The sequence below is a fragment of the Thunnus maccoyii genome, chromosome 2, assembly GCF_910596095.1.
Source record: "Thunnus maccoyii chromosome 2, fThuMac1.1, whole genome shotgun sequence".
Lineage (NCBI taxonomy): Eukaryota > Metazoa > Chordata > Actinopteri > Scombriformes > Scombridae > Thunnus > Thunnus maccoyii.
Genome location: NC_056534.1, coordinates 27,247,463 through 27,265,387, shown reverse-complemented (window position 1 = coordinate 27,265,387; position 17,925 = coordinate 27,247,463). Strand labels below are relative to the sequence as shown.

Sequence of the window (17,925 nt, the reverse complement as noted above, 5' to 3'; positions counted from 1 at the left end):
TGGTTCAATGGATACGTGTTCTGATTGTGTATACTAACATTGCCAAATGTTTCTGGAAGATATATTGGAAGATGCATTAATGAATAATGAGAATGACGTTATGATGTTATTTCAGTTTTACTGAAAATGACAAAGGGAAAAGAAAATGCCAGGAACAGTGTCAAATATGGAGATTTCAAACCCAAAATAATGACTATGTAAAGGAGAAAAAGAGAGAAAATTAATATATAATGAAGAACTGATTTTTAGGAGCCTCATCTGCCCTATTCTGAACCAGTATATTTGTACTTTGAACCTAACATAAAGGGTTAAAGACACACATTAAATACACTCCTGAAGAATGTCCTGGTGTGCCACTCCCAACCAAGCATATAATTGCACTTTTTTTCCTATTATTTGCTATTCAGACAGATTTCTCAATAAGAGTGATTATGTAAACATTGAGCTGAAAGCCATCGAGACAATCAGTCCCACCTCCTATACAGCAATATTTACAACAAAGTTCTGAGATAAACTGCAACAAAGTGTAAAAAGAAAATGAAACCAAAAACTATTAAAAGTATTAATATATAAAATATATACAAAAAGGAAATGTACAATGAAAGTAGCTCACAAAAATGTACATTTTATTTCAATTTAATTGACAAACTGCACATGAAGTAATGTAAAGGAAAACTTTTTTCAAAAGGAAAACTTAAAAAATGTTTTAATAATGTACTGTATATATTGATTACTTTCCCCATCAAAAACTACTATATGATAAAATATAAAATAACATATAAAGTAGATGTGTTATATAAATAACACATTATCTACACCTAAAATTATTTTGCCATAATCTTTTCATTATTATAAAAAAAGTCAAGAATTTTTAAGAATGTTTTTTTTTCAAGAATATTTAAAATTACTTAATTTTTTTAGAAGAAACAATTCAAAATGTCATAAGCAATGTGGAAAAAATGTAACAGTAACTTGTCAATTAAATTAACAAAATTAAACTGTTGAAATACAATCATACCTTGACGGGTCTAACCTCTGATGACTCCAGTGACTTTACCAGAAGTGTCAGGTGCAATCTCACCACCCCTTTTTATGTTTGAGGTTGGAGACGGTTGGAACTGCAAAGCAGGTTATCTGAAAGAGGTGCATGCACATGTGTGTGTGCGTGTGTGTGTGTGTGTGTATGTGTGTACTATCTTCCCCTTCATGTGACTGCCAGTCATGCACAGCTATAATCTGATTAAACTGAAATGGTTCAAGAGTTTCCCTGGAACAATAACCTGGATATCATCATTGTTACTCATCAACTCATTAAAGCCCCCATCCAGTGTACTTCCTGTTTAATGGTTAACAGTCTTTCTCAAATTGTCGGACATAATCCATTATCATGGCAACTAGATTGCCATTCTAGCACACAGGCAATGTGTCAGAATGGTAGTGATATTATAGCCTAACCTGTCCACTTAATACAGCATTCGCTATATAGACTATGTGAAATCTATAGGTGGATTCAGATGATGGCTTCTTTATTGATGGACCATCTAAACATCCAAACATTTATGATCTGCTCGCTGTATATTCTCCCTTACATAGTCTATTAAACGAACAGTGTGGCTAATCAATAGTATCAGGAAATGACTCCGAAAAATATGTTTCAAAATGAAAAAGGGCTTTACCGTTCACAGAGGTTCAAACAAGGGTGGGCAAGTTAACATATGACTTGATACATCCCTCCCACGTCTCACATTGGAGGTGGAGGAGTGGATGGTAATGATTCCAACAACATGGTGTAGACTTTGAATAGCATTATATAATATTCACTCATTTCAACATGTCAGTTGAGCTATGCTTTCTGGTCTGTCCACATGCAAACATGTAGACTGAGTATGAATTACATTTTCAAGTGAAATATTCCCTTATTTGATGTGTTTTCCATTTCATCCCTGATCTGTATCCAGGATATACAGGACTTAGTCAAAGCTTGCCAGTGTGCTGGGATGGATTATAGTCTTAAATGTTCTGAGGTCAGAGCGTGATATTTTCTATAAATTATTTTCTCCTCATCTTCACTGCCTGGGACTTTCATTTTAGTATTATACACAAATAATTTACTTTTATGTATCTATTTGTTTGTTTTTCATGAGTTCATTCTCTCGCTGTCATAAATACCCCTCATAATGATAAAAAATGCTTGGCAGTATACACAAAAAGTTTACTTGACAAACTAAATATGAAATAAATATTGTCCACAGCTTTACTCTCTTTTTTAAATTTGATTTGTTGATACGTTCTCCATGTACTCATCTATCACTTTCTCCAACATTTTCCAGCTAACTTGTCAGGCCATCGGGACATTATCATTTCTCGCCAAACGACTGTATGACAATGTGCTTTTTGAAAGAATGTACACTCATGTTGACTCATGTAGATGTTGACTGTTTCCAGATGAGGCCAGATGTCAGCCAATTGATATGAAATTGTGGCACAGATTAATTGCTATCATTTGTTACACAAGCTTATTTTCCAGTGTTACACAAGGATAAAAATGTAAATGAAGTTACGGATTAATGTTTAAATTATCATATGGTGAATTTTGTTGTTTATGCTGAAACACAACCTGATGCTTCTCAGCCCTGCTAAAAAACCCTTTTACAGAAAAAGCTCAGCAGTTTCAGCGCTTCATCAGTAAGTTTGAAGACAACATAAACATTGTCATTACAGAAAATGTTATTTTATTGGGGGAAATATTATAACACAATATGATATTATAGTTCTTATACAGGGTATTAAGGTCAACCAAGTCAAATTCATTAGCATTACAGAGTGGTTCCTCTATGTTCATTATTGGAAATATGTTCAAGCACTCTCAGTTCTCAGGTAACCTCATTAAGGTATTTCAGGTGCTTTGTTTTTCCTCTGAGAAATAGTGTACTCAGGTCTAACCATGTATGTGGACAGGGCAGAAAGTGCAGCAACCCAGAAGATGTAGCTACTTCCTGGAAAAAGCCAAGCGCCTCACCTTAAAAATCATTTGACAACCTCATCTCATCTCCTCCCAGATCCAAAGGTCCAAATAGCACTATGGGTGGAAAGAGACAGTGAAATGGCAGAGAGAGCAAGAAGACTGTGGTTAGATGGGAACTTAAAAGGAGAAAGAAACACATTGAAACATGAATTAAAGTGAAAGTGAGGGATGGGACAACAGAAAAATAAGATAAAAGAGCAAAGAAGAATGAGTAAAGAGCTCAGAGCAAGAAGATTACAAAAGTAGGAACAGGGAGCAGGAGTGACTAACTAGTTTTGTAATTGGATAACGAACATTTTCGCAAGGTGTTGTGACTTATTATGTAGGCCATGATACAATTAAATTAAAGCCACTATTTTGGGAGTTTCTTTTTCTTTTTTTCTTTTTTGCTATAACTATTATTATTTCATCTCTGTGCATTCAACACAGAGGTGGGTCTTTGACATGTCAAGTCAAGTCAATAAATGGTAAATGGCAAATGGACTGTACTTGTATAGCACCTTTCTAGTCTTCCGACGACCCGCTCTACCTCCTGAGCCAAATCACAACAGAAGTTATCTCAGGGCACTTTTCACCGAGAGCAGGTGTAGAACATGCTCTTTCATTTACAGCAACCCAACATTTCCCCATGAGCAAGCACTTGGCGACAGCAGCAAGGAAAAACTCCCCTTTAACAGGAAGAAACCTCAAGCAGTACCGGGCTCTAGGTGGATGGCCATCTGCCATGACCAGCTTGTAGTGCTGTGTACCTAAGTTCATGTATTCTATTCATGTATTCTAACACTCACTCATCAATCATCTCATCAGCATTTAGGGTGGAGCAAGGGGAGGTATATGTATGAGTGTGTGTGTGTGTGTGTGTGTGTGTGTGTGTGTGCGAGACAGGGATTCAGTGGGTGTCTCTAACAGGAGGGTTGTGTAAAATGACAGAACTGGAGGGAGGAGTGCCTGTGACAGTAAGACAAAAAGGAAGACAGAAAAGGAATTTGGAATGAAAGAGTTAGACTTTCACTCTCTCTTTGAATGTAACATCTAGGTGAGTGTTATCCGAAGGTCTAAATAAATTAAAGTTGTCACCATTATGATGATTGTACTTAGCTGTGATCACATTAGCAACAGACATTTTGTCAAAACATTTTGGCAACAAATATTAGAAATTATATGATGAAAGACGTTTTTAATGGTTCGCCCGTGTTGCAAACAAGCTTTATTGTGCACACAACCACAAGATGCTGTAAACTTAGTAATGTTAAGAATGTTAAAAAATGTTAAGCCGACATGAAACACCCATTTCAGACTTGTTTTAGTGCAGCGCATTAGAGCTATCATACATTTTCTTCTATTGGTTAATTACAATTAAACCCTCAATTTTTAAATTTTGTCAGCAGACGTGTTTAAAAATCATAATTATTAATTGATTTTTTTTTTGTCATCAAGATGGAAGCGTAAACCTTTAACTGAAAAGCAAACATTTTGACAGCTGTTAAAAGCTGTTAAAAAATATATGAAGAATTATTTGATTAAAAGTATTATTTAACTGTAAAATTGTAAATGGTTTGAGTTTATACGGTCTAGATTCTTTCTTTCTTTACATTGCTTTTGACTGCTGCTGTTATAAAAATGGCAATAATGGGTTAATTGTACTGCTTGTGTGCTACAGACCAGAAATAGGCCAGACTGATTATGTAACTTACCAGGAAGTCCAGTTTGTGTGAATTTTTTCCCATTCTTGTGACTGTACATTCACAATTTTGACTCTTAAACTCAATGCACTGTTTTCACTCAAATCAATACTGTACATTTACAATTTGAGAAAACACAACCTGGCCTCAGTTCCTCAGTACTTTTTAATAAATCGTCATCTGTTCAACTCAAGCATTTGTATCATCTGTAATTTTTGCTTTGTATTCAGTCTAAACACAATTTTAAAGGGTGGGTCACCGTCCCAGAATAGTGAAGCACTGGGGCACAGCTAAAGCTGTCAACTGTGTTGAAATGAAGCACATTAAAGTTAAACATTTTAAACTTTGTGCTTTATTACAGAAAAAACAAGATGTTTGTTGTCATTACTTAAATCCATTTTTCATCTTTAAGAGATGTTTAAAGCTTGATTGTTGCCAAGTGCTAATTACATTTGAACGGCTGTATGACAATACTGACCCATTCTTTTTATATAAACCTAAACCCCAACTGTACAAGAAACTGTACCTATCCTGCATTGAGCTAGATTTGATAGATGTCAAATGAAGATATCTGTTTTTTAGTTCCTGTCATTGGGGAAAACAGGCATTCAATAAATGTAGAATGATCAAGTGAACCCTCCTCTGCACTCTTTTTGTTAGAAAAAAAAAAAATCCAAATAATTCATATCATTTAATATCATAGAGATACATATGTACTTTTTTCACAATTCGTTGTGCAGAATATGTTTACTGTGATAAAAGTATAAGCATTAACAAATAATCTCGTTTGTGTCTAGCCATGTTATACATAGTCTGGGTTTAAATTGAACTAGCAATTGTCACCTCTGAGATTCCTGCACCCTCTCCAGGACAGAATATAAAAGCAACACAAGGCAATGTAAAATGACATCTAAATACAATTAAAAAATGTTACATTTGGAAATGAAAAGAGGCTAAAATAGAATAAGACAGATAAAACAGGAGAATAAAAGTGACAGTGTAACCCTCAAATTTGATTTGATGAAAGGCAGCAGCAAACAGAACAGTCTTCAGCTGTGATTTAAAAGTACTGAGAGTTGCAGCAGACCTGCAGTTTTCTGGGAGTTTTCCAGATATGTGGAGCATAAAAACTGAATGCTGCTTCTCCATGTTTAGTTTTTACTCTGGGGACAGAAAGCAAACCTGCCCCAGACCACCTGAGAAGTCTAGATGATTCATAACGTAGCAGCAGATCAGAAATGTATTTTGGCCCTAAACCATTCAGTGCTTTATAAACCAACAGCAGTATTTTAAAATCAATTCTTTGACAGAAAGGAAGCCAGTGTAAAGATCCAAAAACTGGAGTGATATGATTCACTTTCTCAGTCTTTATGAGGACTCAAGCAGAAGTGTTCTGAATCAGCTGCAGCTGTCTGATAGAATTTTTAGGGAGACCTGTGAAGAAACCATTACAGTAGTCAAGTCTACTGAAGATAAATGCATGGACAAGTTTTCCAAAGCCTGCTGAGACATAAGTCTTTTAATTCTTGATATAATCTTTAGATGATAGTAGACTGACTTTGTAATTATCTTAATGTGGCTGTTGAAATTCAGGTCTGAGTCCATGACTACACCAAGATTTCTGGCTTGGTTTGTGGTTTTTAACATTATTGATTGAAGCTGAGTGCTGACTTTTAACTTCTTCTTTGGCTCCAAAAGCAATTACTTCAGTTTTATCTTTGTTGAATTGAAGAAGAATTCTGGCACATCCAATTGTTAATTTGTTCAATGCACTTACGTAGTACTTGTATTGGACCATAGTCCCCTAATGATATGGTTATGTAAATTTGTGTGTCATCTGCATAACTGTGGTAACATATTTTGTTGTTTTCCATAAAATGGGAGGTTACATTTAGGGCCTATAGTTGCTCATTAGTGAAGTGTGTAGATTGTTCTTTTTTGAATGGCTTGATGACGGCAGTTTTCAGGGCCTGTGGGAAGACACCTGAGAGAAGAGACGTGTTGACAATCTGTAGAAGATCTGAGGCCATGAAATTTGAAATGATTTTGAAAAAGCCTGTAGGCAGAATATCAAGGCAGCAGGAGGAGGATTTCAGATGTTGTATAATGTCCTCCAGGTTTTTATGGGTGATCAGATAAAATTGTGTCACTATTTATCATTCAGTTCTTAATCAGTGCTCATATGTTATCTTGGCAGAAGACCATCACCAGTAGAAAATGTCCATCCATAGTGGAAGCACATTGTTTTAAATAATTTACAGTCATAAAAGGCGGACTATTTAATGTAGCCTGACAGATACTGGACTTTTTAGGTTGATATTGATATATTGTTATCGATATTTGGGAGTAAAATACCTTTAGACTTTACCTGTCTACCTCTACTGTCCAATGCCTGATGCAGAGAACAGACATGAGATACTGTGAAACCTAACCAAAGCTCTTCAAGTTCTTAGTACAGAGGCATTTACCAGCAGGCACAGCCACAGTGGCAGCGACAGAGTTAGAGCAGGAGGGCAGGCAGAACGTACAATGGAGTGATAGCACTTGCCCACATTGCCAACTTTATCAACAGCTATAAACTCAACAATCTGCGAGCAACAGGAGGCGTTGTAGTTTGCCTGGATGATGGGAGAGCTCAGGGAGGTGTATGTGAGGGTTCCACCACCTTGACGCAGAGAAATGCGCTTAATCCCGGTGCCATTTCCATCAGTAAGGTTGGCTGATAGCTCCCACTGGAAAGGTTTACACTGAGATACATCTTGGGGACAATCATCAGCCAGTACACTAATCACTTTACACAGAGGCTGAATAAAATCTGTAATCTGGACAGAACAGAAAAAGAAAGATGGGAAATGTATGCATGAATCACAGTGATTTTTGAAATTGGAACATGAATTTCAATTTAGATCTGTAGGCTACTTGTATATAACTTTGTGCATCTGTTATAGCCATCTTTGTGGCTGGCTTTGTAGCTATGTTTCAAAGCCTTTCTAGAAATTTGTTTTAATCTTTCCAACTGGGTGTGAAGGAGAATTTGATCGGTTACCTTATTAACAACAGAGAATCTAAGAACAGCGTAATTAGAGTCGACGCCACTGGGTGACTTGGCTTCCAGGGTCAGAGTGACATCAGTGCCTGTTGGTGTGTCAGCAGGTGGCGTGATGGTCAAAGTAGCATTAGTATATTGTCCGGTGGTCAAGCCTAGGCTGTCAAGAGAAAAAAGAAAAATACACTGGTTACAGGAAATTATTGTGAGCAAGCCACACATTTGATTTTGCTTGAAATTTTGATACATATAGGGGAGATTCTTTGCAGATTGGTGTGGAGTAACACCTTTGGATGACTCAAACTTTTCTCCAACTGTGGGATTGCATTGTACTTGTGCATAGTACTCCACCCAGATGTAACTTTGCCCTAAGCTACAGGCAGCAGGAATGGGTACTTGAGATTTGAGATGTGTTGGCATTGATCAGGACATTTAACAAAGTTTGAAACAAAGAATGGCTTTTGGCTGCTTCCCCTCACCTGTTTGGGTAGGACATGGGGAAGTCTCTGTTATTTCTGGCACTGATGAGGTATTGATCTCCAGAGCCCTGGGTCATGACACTGAAAGGGAGCTTGAAGGCTTTCCCTGGCTCTACACTGCTGTTCACCAGAGCCTGCAGGGAAAAGTGGTAAAAGAAGAAGTTCTTATACTCTTAGAGAGTTCAAGGTCTGCAAGAGTTAATATAATTCAATATGTAATTTTTATAATGAACAGGATAAAAACTGTGGGGACAGGTACATGAGATGTGAAGAGGAAGTGAAAAGACTGACCTGGATGTTCACTTTGGAGACAGACATCTGGGTGGTAGACTGTCTCTGAAATGTACTGTCTGACTTTTTGTCAGTTCCTTTCAGAATGACCACAAATTCCCCCTCAGGGACCTCATCAACTGTCACCAGGATGTGTCCGTTGCCCATGTCAGTTATTGCACCATTTCTAACAGCCTCAGGACCAGACACAGTTACCAGGCCAACATCTCCAAATGTCATTGAGGATGGACCTTTTCGACCCATCACTGAGAGCATCAGGGTGGCTGACTGGTCTGGTTGTAGAGAAGAAAGATGCAATGTAGGGGGAAGAACAAGAGGGGAATTCATTTTCATGGCCAAAAGTCAGCGGCTGATTTTAGAGTTAACACTGTACACTTTTAGGAATGGGTTGTGGAAAGATGCCGCAATTTGCACTACCTCATTTTTAAACTGGGATACACCATCAATTGTGGACTGAGTGGTTTAACATGTGCACTAGTATCCTGGTTTTGAATCTTATCCTGGTTTTGATCATATGAATGAAAATGAGTGAATGAAACTTTATTATTGTGTCATGCATACAACTGTATGCCCAGCCCACATGGGTTTACAAGACACCATAAATCCAACAAGCCAGAACCTGAGTACAACGCATATACATTCTAATTTACTGTCAGAAGCTTACCATAAATTACTGAAAACTCTAAGTAAATACTAATTAAACTATATATCTTGCTTTCTTTTCCAAGCTTTTGAGATAGCAAACTCAAAGACATCAAAATTAAACAGCTATTCCAGTTTTTGCTCATCTGAACACCAGAATATTTCAGGGTTTTGTCGAGCAATTTCACGAAACAGTAACTCTCTTAAATTATCATAATTTGTACAGTACAATAGCAAAGGGGACTCACTTTCCACTTCATCCAGATCACAATTCTCACACAGTCTATTTTCCTCCGGAATATTTTTGAATCAACCAACATCAATGAGCAGAGGAAGAATACCAGCTCTCAACTGTGAAACCAAAGATCTTTGGCTTCTAGATAAACGAGATGTTACATATAATTCAGGACCAAAATTCTGTTTGATATGCATATATGTCCTTAATTTTGGCTTTGAAAGAACATTTTCAAACCATTTTTCTTCAAATTTCAGTAAATGTTTATTTTTAATGGAGTTAACATTACAGCACAGATTATTCCTATAGATATACAGTATATCCATCTCTAAAATTGAGTGAAGCTCTTTTGCCTAAGGAGAACTGTATAATTTACTCCACATAAATACTTTCTTATTTATTCTATCTTCTGCCATTTTGATTAGACGGTTCCATAGTCGGATCATTTCACATTTTCATTGGACAGACCCTGGTACCCAACCCATGTCTTCCTGAACTGCTGGAATTGGAGCAAATCAATGAACCCCCAGAAAACATCTTATAGCTCTATTCTGTATGAAGTCTATAGTTTTAGATTCTTTTAAACCCCACACCCCTGCAGCATAATTCAATATTGGGGAGACACATGCATCGTAGAGTTTTTAACCAATATCATTAAATACTTTCAATTTAGTAATAACTGATCCCAAAGCTTTCCCTGCTGAGTCAGCAAGGGACCCAATTCCAACCTCATAAGTCATAAATCCATCAAGAAATAAACCCAAGTATTTATTACCACTAACATACTCTGCTTCTTTCCATACCTTTCAAAATGTATAATGTATAATGAACAATAATGTTCAGAAACCTGGATAAGGTGTTAACATGCAACAGTATCTTGGTTTCTATCAGAGTACTACAGTTAGCATATCCAGGTTTCTCAAAACCAGGATAAGGCCTCATACAGGTTTCTGAGAACAGGATAAGGTGTTTACACGTGCAAAGCATAACCAAGATACTCGAAAACAGCATCAGCACCAGGATACTAGAGTGCATATAAACATGTTTCTGACCCCTTCTGAGTAATTTGCTTATCAGTCAAGCTAAACCTGCAGGAACTGTTTTTGGCCACTTGGGGGCAGCAGAAACAGGCTCTAATCATGTTGGCGTACACACTGTATATTATCATCTTATAGAGTTGTTATGCAGAGCTTTACAGGTGCCTATTAACACGTCCAGCAGATATGGAGCAACATTAGTATTCATTTGAAATTGTGTTTCTGGCCACCATTTGATACCTGTTTTTAGCTCTGTCATGAACTTCATGAACTCCTGAGGGAAATATCTGACTCTTTAGCTGCTAAATGCTCCCTATGTTCACCAGCTAATTGCTAACTTTATCTGTCTACAGTGGGTTTATCAGAGCTTTTTTACTTGCTCTCCACATGTGCCCCTTGCCTGCTATGAGCTTTGAGAGTGAACCAAATTAATAAAGTTTTGTCTTAAAACCAAAACAACAAGCTTAAAGATGCTAAAACGTTCCTTAGAGCTGAGGAGAACTGTAGTCGGATGATTATTGCCTGTTGGTTTGTGACTAGAGTGACACCTTTTACATATGGGTAGTGATGTGATCCATCATTAATGTGAAAAAATATTGATTATAGCTGCTTTAAATAGGTATTGCCTTGTCTGCCTGAAGTAGGCAGTGATGAAGTAAGAAGGTTATTATTTGTGTCTTTATTTTTTTTCAGTTTTCTTCCATTCTTCTTCCATATTCTTCCAATTTGAGCAGAAGTCACTTAGGAGGTACTTCTGGTGACTTAATTTTTTTAATGAGGCAGTTGTAGCACAGTGAAATCTACTTTAGATAAAACATGTCCAGCAATTTACTACAAAGTAATTTGTAACATTTTTTTCATTCATAGCCATCATATGATGACTCACAAACAATAATTTGAATGCTTGGTATTATGGGTGGGAAATTTCCTTAAAACTTTTACACATGCTGTATGGTTGGAAAAATATGAAAAGAAATATAATTACATTAAAAAAAATATAAATCCCTACCATAGGTCAAAATTAAAAATGACAACAAAAATGTCGTGGGACCATAGCATTTATGATTGATAATTACACATACTTACTCTGTGTTTTTAAAATGTTCAGTCAGGATGATACTGTTTCTTTATTGCATGTACTCTACCTGCCTGTGGACGTCCACTGAGTATTGCATAACCTGGGTGAGATCCTTTGAAGCTCTCCACAAAGTCATAGATAAAGGTGATAGTACTCTGGCCTGGAAACATATGCACAGACTGACGGTAAATACAGATACACACCAAAAGAAGCTCAGTGTACTTTTATGAGATCTGACTGAATGCCTCTTAACTGTTGAAGTTTTACTAACAAATTTGCAATAATTTGTGTTATTTGGTACTTTGAAACCAGAATCACTATCAAGCTAGATGTTTTGCATGGACAAAAAAGCAGTGGGAATAAATGTGAGCATGCTACTGATTAGAACCCATTTTAAACGCCACAGTCAGGGTCAGGGTGTGAATATGGGCTTGGATTACCTTAAATTAAGGGAAATTAAGCTTATATGTGTATGTATAAGACACAATTTCAACAGCAGGTTCGTTTTCTGTAGGACATTGTGTGATTATCAAATTATAAGTATCTGACCTGTGACTTTAAGTGTGTATGGTTGGTTGGAGTTGATGTTGATCTGCCAGGTGCCTGTCAGCTTGTCGGCATTGAGACGAATTCTCCTCAGGTTACCTACTGTCTGAATGGTTCCCAGTTTACCGCTGGCCTCACTGTGGCTCTGGCTCACACCTGGAATTTCCAAGAATGAAATTAGTCATCAAGTTATTTCACAATGGCATTCTCAGCAAGAAAGATTAATTGCTGCATTGGGAGTGATGTGTTACCTGCAGGGTTGGTCAGTGTGAAAGTAATGGATGTGCCTGTGATGTAGATGGTGATGTTTTTCAGAGGCTCGTCCAACGTGAAGGGGAAGGTCTCCTGCTTCCCAGGGTTCCTTGCTTGCTGAAGGACTGTCACCTGAGGGAGGGGCAAGAGGAACCAAATGGGTGATTTACCTCTCGATTCTTCATAATAGTCTAACCATTTAAGGCCTGGGACATGCTTCAGATAGTGGGAATTGTATAACGGACTTACTTATGCTTAATCAGAACTGCACGATCTTACCAGGGCTGAAGTGGATGTGTCAAGGATGACGTCTGTGGCCTCAGGCAACTGTTTCTTGGACACGTGGATCGCCTGGCCTCCAGAGACCAGAGCCAGGTCCTTGTAGTCATCAAAGGAAGCAGCACTGAGGGAACGACGGCGCCTTGTGCTGGTGTCAGTGATGAAGAATGACACCTGTAGATGAGTTAATAGGGAGATTATATCCCCAGCCTCTCAAGTTAAATACTGAGTGAACATGGGACATAACTGGATGTCAGTATTTACCGTTGACTTAGTGCTCCTGATGAGAGCATCAATAGTATCCTTGAGGTCGATGTCTTTGGCTGGAGCATCAGTGAAAACATAGATGTAGGAGGAGGCAGGGGCACCGGTAAGAGCCAACTGGAGACATCAAAATAGTTAACCTGTTAAGTTCATTCTGAATCATCATGCTCTTAGAGGGATCCATAAAAATATGTGGAACTACATTTTGAAAATGTCAATCCGTTTTAGCACCTGAAGTCCTGATAGGCACATCTCGGGGAGATCACCACCTCCGTTCACTGTGAGCTTAGAGATTTCTATTTTCATCTCATCAGCGTCTGTTGTCCTGATTATAGGTCCAAACTCTACATATAAAACACAAAAAGGGCTAAATGCTAGTACATCATTCTTGTTTGGACTGTATCATTTCTCATCCTGCAGAACGACTGTGACTGTATGCTGTATAATATACTATGTGCAATTCAGTTTGATAAATCTACTTTACATTATATTACACTAATATTTAACTAGTGTAACAAGCATAACATAGAAAACAATAAATGGCAATATCACAACAACAGGGGTCTAACAGCACTAATGGTGTCCTAAACAGCTGCATAGAAGAGTTCATACCTGGGTCATTGAAGGTCACCAGAATGTACTCGGATGGCTCGTCCTGTGTTCCTTTTTTGCTGTCAATGATTTCATAAACAACATCCCTGGCTGCATCAATGTCATCTGACATACTGCTAGTGGTGTCAATAACAAAACACACAACAGAGGAACGGGCGATCCCCATCATTCTGTGAGAGAGGTGAAAAATTAAACGTCAAGTTAAACCTAATAGACCTTGCCACTGTGGACAGTGTTTATTTTCATCATATAGTATAATTCTTTCTTTCATTCATGCACAGGAAATAGTTAGATTGAGATGTTTTCCACGTCTGATGATTTACCTCAGGAAGCCATTGTCCCCAGCGGCCAGCCGGATGTCCTCCAGCAGCTGAAGGCTGGCGGCTGTGGCTGCATTTACAGCAGCATTGTGGAGGGCCACATTGTCCGAGCGACGCTCATCTTTGCTAATGCCTCCGCGAGGAATTACCGTGCTAGTCAGGTCAGCTGCACCTCCATGGCTACATTTACCTGTCACAGGATAGAAGGGACAGGTCGAACTGGGACATGGTTCAAAGAGCTATTTATAGTAGACTTGTGCCTGCAATGTACTCATGTGTGCTTTTCATCAGAAGATTGACTTGCCCATCATGAAAAATTATGTTTGTCTTGTACTCTAAGTAGAACAAACATGTTTTTAGACAACTGGCTCATGAGTGCAAACTCAATAAATGCTGGGATATCTTGAATGTCATATGAGAGTGACAGAAGAGAAGTGTGTTAGTTATCGGTTTAAGTCCCCCTCTAGTCAAAAATGTGTTTGAGCTTTACTGTGCAGCATGATGTATGTGTAGAGTTTGACACTAAAAGACCAGATTAAAAACCTAGGAGTAACCATGGTTGGTGAACTAAGCTTTAAGGATCATATTAATAACATGATCCTTTGCCTTTTTCCACCTCAGAAACATTTCCAGAATCAGAGGCTTTCTTTCTCAGTCTGACTGTCATGAGCAGGGTCTTCCAAACAAAACAATGCATTAATTACAATTAATCCAGAACTCAGCTGCACAATTTCTACCCAGGACAAAAAGATCAGACCATATAATTCCAGTCCTCCGGAACCTCCACTGGCTACCCGTTGTTTTCAGAATACAATTCAAAATCCTCCTTTTGGTTTATAAAGCACTTGCTAGTCTTGCTCCACAGTACATCTCAGACATGCTGTCAGTTTATAACCCCAACAGATCTCTCCATTCACAAGGTGGAAATGTCCTCCGTGTGCCTAGAGCACTCTAGTTTGGAGCCAATCGTGGTCTAGTATGCAACTTACACAAGTGTGACGTGCAAACTTGAAGCCTCCAGTGCACAAACACTGAGAAGGGACTTTAGAGTGAAGGAGACATTCTGCTTGTGTCCAGCAGTTAAACATTTAAAACAACAACAACATTTGTTCAATATTTGTATATTCAGAGATTCTTGATTTTTCAATGATGGAGAAGGAAAAGATGGAATTTTGAAATTTTTAACGAAGTAATTGTACCTTTTTTGAGGGAAAAAATTATTTTAGATACATATTATTCCGAGTATGTTTTATATATCTTACAACATGTCTGGCGGGGATCTTTAAATGTTTTATCTAGATTCCCAATAGAAAATTGATTTGCTTTCTTGCAGAGAACTTGATAAAGATTGACATGTCTCTCATATCTGTCTGTCTAGCCAGCAGCCAGTTTGCTAAGCTTAGCATAAAGACTGGAAACAGGGGGAAATGAATAACCTGGCTCTGTGTTGTAATAAAATCCAGCCAGTAGCTTCTCTTAAAGTCCATAATTGACACATTATCTCATTTGTTGAATTCATACAAAAACAAAGTGTAAAAATAACTTTTGATGTTTTATATGTGGGACTATTTCTTGGCCAGGAACAGTCACTTTCTGGAGCCTCAGCTGGTGGCGTGATGTCAGTGGTATCGATCTTCTTATCAAACTCTTCTCAAAAATATTTGCCAAAATGTCGAACTATTCCTTTAAGGTGCATTGGCTGATCCTATCCCTGTTTGTGAATAAATTAATGACTTCATTCTTAATGTGGCCTCCTATATAAATCAACATTTTTCGCTAATATTAAATATAATTTGCTAAATCAATAAGTGAAATATCCTCTTGTTTTGTTTGCTCTTTCTGTCATGGTGTGTTGTCGAGTCATGTATGCAGGTAATAATGATTTCATATCAATGTTCACATATTTTGACTCGCTGTGGAAATTAATTTCTTCCTTGAGGGAAATTAAAACTGAATTTATTTAATGTAGTGGACCTTGATAGGGCATCTGCACAATTCACAGACTGTATTGTTGGTGATCACAAGCCTCACTTAGCCTTGTGTTAAGAATCAGTAGCCCTGACTGTGAATGTGGGCCTGCGTATTTGAATATGTGTTTAAATATGGTTTGGTACTGATACTGATACCTTTAGGCTTGTCAGCAGAGAAGATTCCCATGTAGCCTGATGTGAGTTTCTTCTCTTGCAGGATGTTGGGAAGGATCGGATTGGGGCAAGTTCCACTGGCACAGTCACGGCAGGTGGCAGTGTCGATGTCTACACAAGCAAAATGCAAAGAAGATGTAGAGTGAAATATAAATTTAACTGCAAAACAAGGTAAGTGAGCATCACTTACATGGGTTGACAACTGCTGTTCTTCTGTATATGTTAGGGATAATACACAGAAATGCATGTGGTCAGGAGTCTTGTAGTTTTCATAACTGTACAGTCAGAGTGGAAGATCCCACTTATACCAGTCTCTGCAATTAAGATGTGTGTATTGTTTTTGTCAACTTTGAAATAAACTTGACTGCTTTAATAGCTAGGAGAAAGCTGGTAACAGCTGTGTAGTCTTCCAGCTATTCAGTTACTTTGTTTTTCATTTAGAACAAGTTATCTGAAAGTAATGCACACCCACCAGCCACTCTACTCTTTGGTCTATAAATATCTTCCCAGATCAAGTTTTACCCAGCCTACAATGATATGAATATTGTCTACTTTATGACATTGAACCCACCATAATATACAGATAGTCCTCCTATGTATATGGCAAAAATAATACACACGCACCTGCTAGGTTTTCCAGAGGAAGGTCTGGACGTATGAGGGCGATGTATGGCTCTGTGTATCCCAGCTCCACCCAGTTACTGTGGCTGTAGAAGTCCTGTCAGTACATGGAAACACACACATTAACACTTTATAGACACAGTTATCAATACTGTCTGTTATTCCAATGTTTTTCTCACCTCTCTTTTCAACATCTCCATGCCCAGGACTTTCCCTCCACCTCTCTCACCTGTAGTGTATGAAGGACTCTGCCCAGTGTTTCCCTGGCAGCCTGGAAGTTTTCCCAGCGAATGTTAGCTTTAATGGCCGTCATGCCTTCCATGATTAGGCCACGTCCCTCCAGGAAGGTCTCTGAGTTGAAGTGATGTGGAGCACTGAGGGAATTTTCCGCAGGTAATTACTTGGACAGTTTGAAAGCAAATCTAAAACTTTGCAATACATACATTCATTTATTTCATTTCTAATTATCGTGAGCTGTTATTTTTTTCCCACCTGTTGGCAAAGTCACGGTCTACCAGTCCGTGCTGGATGAAGATCTCTTGAAGAGCAGAGTGAAACTTGGCGCCTGATACTTCTCCTGTTGCTGTTGGGCCAAGACAGGCCTGGACCAGCTCTTCAGGAGATGAACCCTGCAGTCAGAGGGAAGAGGCTAGAGGTTACAGCTGCAGTAACAAGTCAAGAAGGGAGAGTGTAGTACTGTGGACGTACGCAAACGTCTGTTTGCCTAAAGAATGGAGCCATGTTTCTCACAAAGAATAGGATTAAGAAGTTACAAAAAATCAGCTTAATGACTGTTGTTCTAGATAAAAATGACTCTTATACACCTCCACTACTCTCATCACACTCAGTTTCAGTAAGATTTGATGGCTATATTTTAAAAACGTAGCATGAAACAACCACAAAATTATCATTTATCCAGTATTCTACATACTGTGTATCAAGGCTGAATTAAAACACACTAATATGTTGAAATGAGGGTGAATGTGTGTATATTGGAGTGTGTGTGTGTGTGATTATGTTTGTGCTGTTTGCACAGTTTTATCTTCCAATCCTACCGTGGGTTTGAACTCATGACCAGCAGCTTCAACCACCGCTCGACATGTCTCTGTCACTTTTTCTAACAGGGCCGTTCCTGTAATGCTGACATGAGTTGAAGCCCCACCCCAGATGGGGACAAAGGCAACAGTGGGCCCTGATAGGACCAAGGCCAGCAGGGCTATGCCGAGCACTGAAGTCATGATCAATCTACAGAGAGAAAAATATTATTAATTATCATGTGAATTACGGAAAAAGACTGTCAGTTAAGTTGGTTCAATGGATACGTGTTCTGATTGTGTATACTAACATTGCCAAATGTTTCTGGAAGATATAT

General features: G+C 38.2%; 1 protein-coding gene across 1 annotated transcript; it reads right to left on the bottom strand.

Moving 5' to 3' along the window:
- Positions 1-6,769: 6,769 nt before the first annotated feature.
- On the bottom strand, positions 6,770-17,860 carry vwa11 (von Willebrand factor A domain containing 11). Its single transcript, XM_042389165.1, has 17 exons — positions 17,609-17,860; positions 17,046-17,182; positions 16,783-16,927; positions 16,557-16,650; positions 15,915-16,043; positions 13,792-13,978; positions 13,469-13,638; positions 13,088-13,200; positions 12,857-12,973; positions 12,593-12,766; positions 12,313-12,445; positions 12,065-12,217; positions 11,578-11,675; positions 8,524-8,790; positions 8,233-8,366; positions 7,754-7,913; positions 6,770-7,529 (listed from the first exon to the last, which is right to left on the bottom strand). Exons 1-17 carry the CDS (start codon positions 17,789-17,791, stop codon positions 7,149-7,151), a joined length of 2,775 nt encoding a protein of 924 aa, XP_042245099.1. The 5' UTR covers positions 17,792-17,860; the 3' UTR covers positions 6,770-7,148.
- Between the last annotated feature and the right edge of the window lie 65 nt (positions 17,861-17,925).

Excerpts from the sequence above, each read along its gene's own strand:
- vwa11 (XM_042389165.1), bottom strand. The coding sequence starts at position 17,791 with ATGACTTCAGTGCTCGGCATAGCCCTGCTGGCCTTGGTCCTATCAGGG. Across the intron at positions 13,979-15,914 it reads CTCTGCTGACAAGCCTAAAG|GTAAATGTAGCCATGGAGGT; the intron begins GTATCAGTATCA and ends ATCCTGTGACAG. Across the intron at positions 8,791-11,577 it reads GACGTCCACAGGCAGGTAGA|TCAGCCACCCTGATGCTCTC; the intron begins GTACATGCAATA and ends CAACCAGACCAG.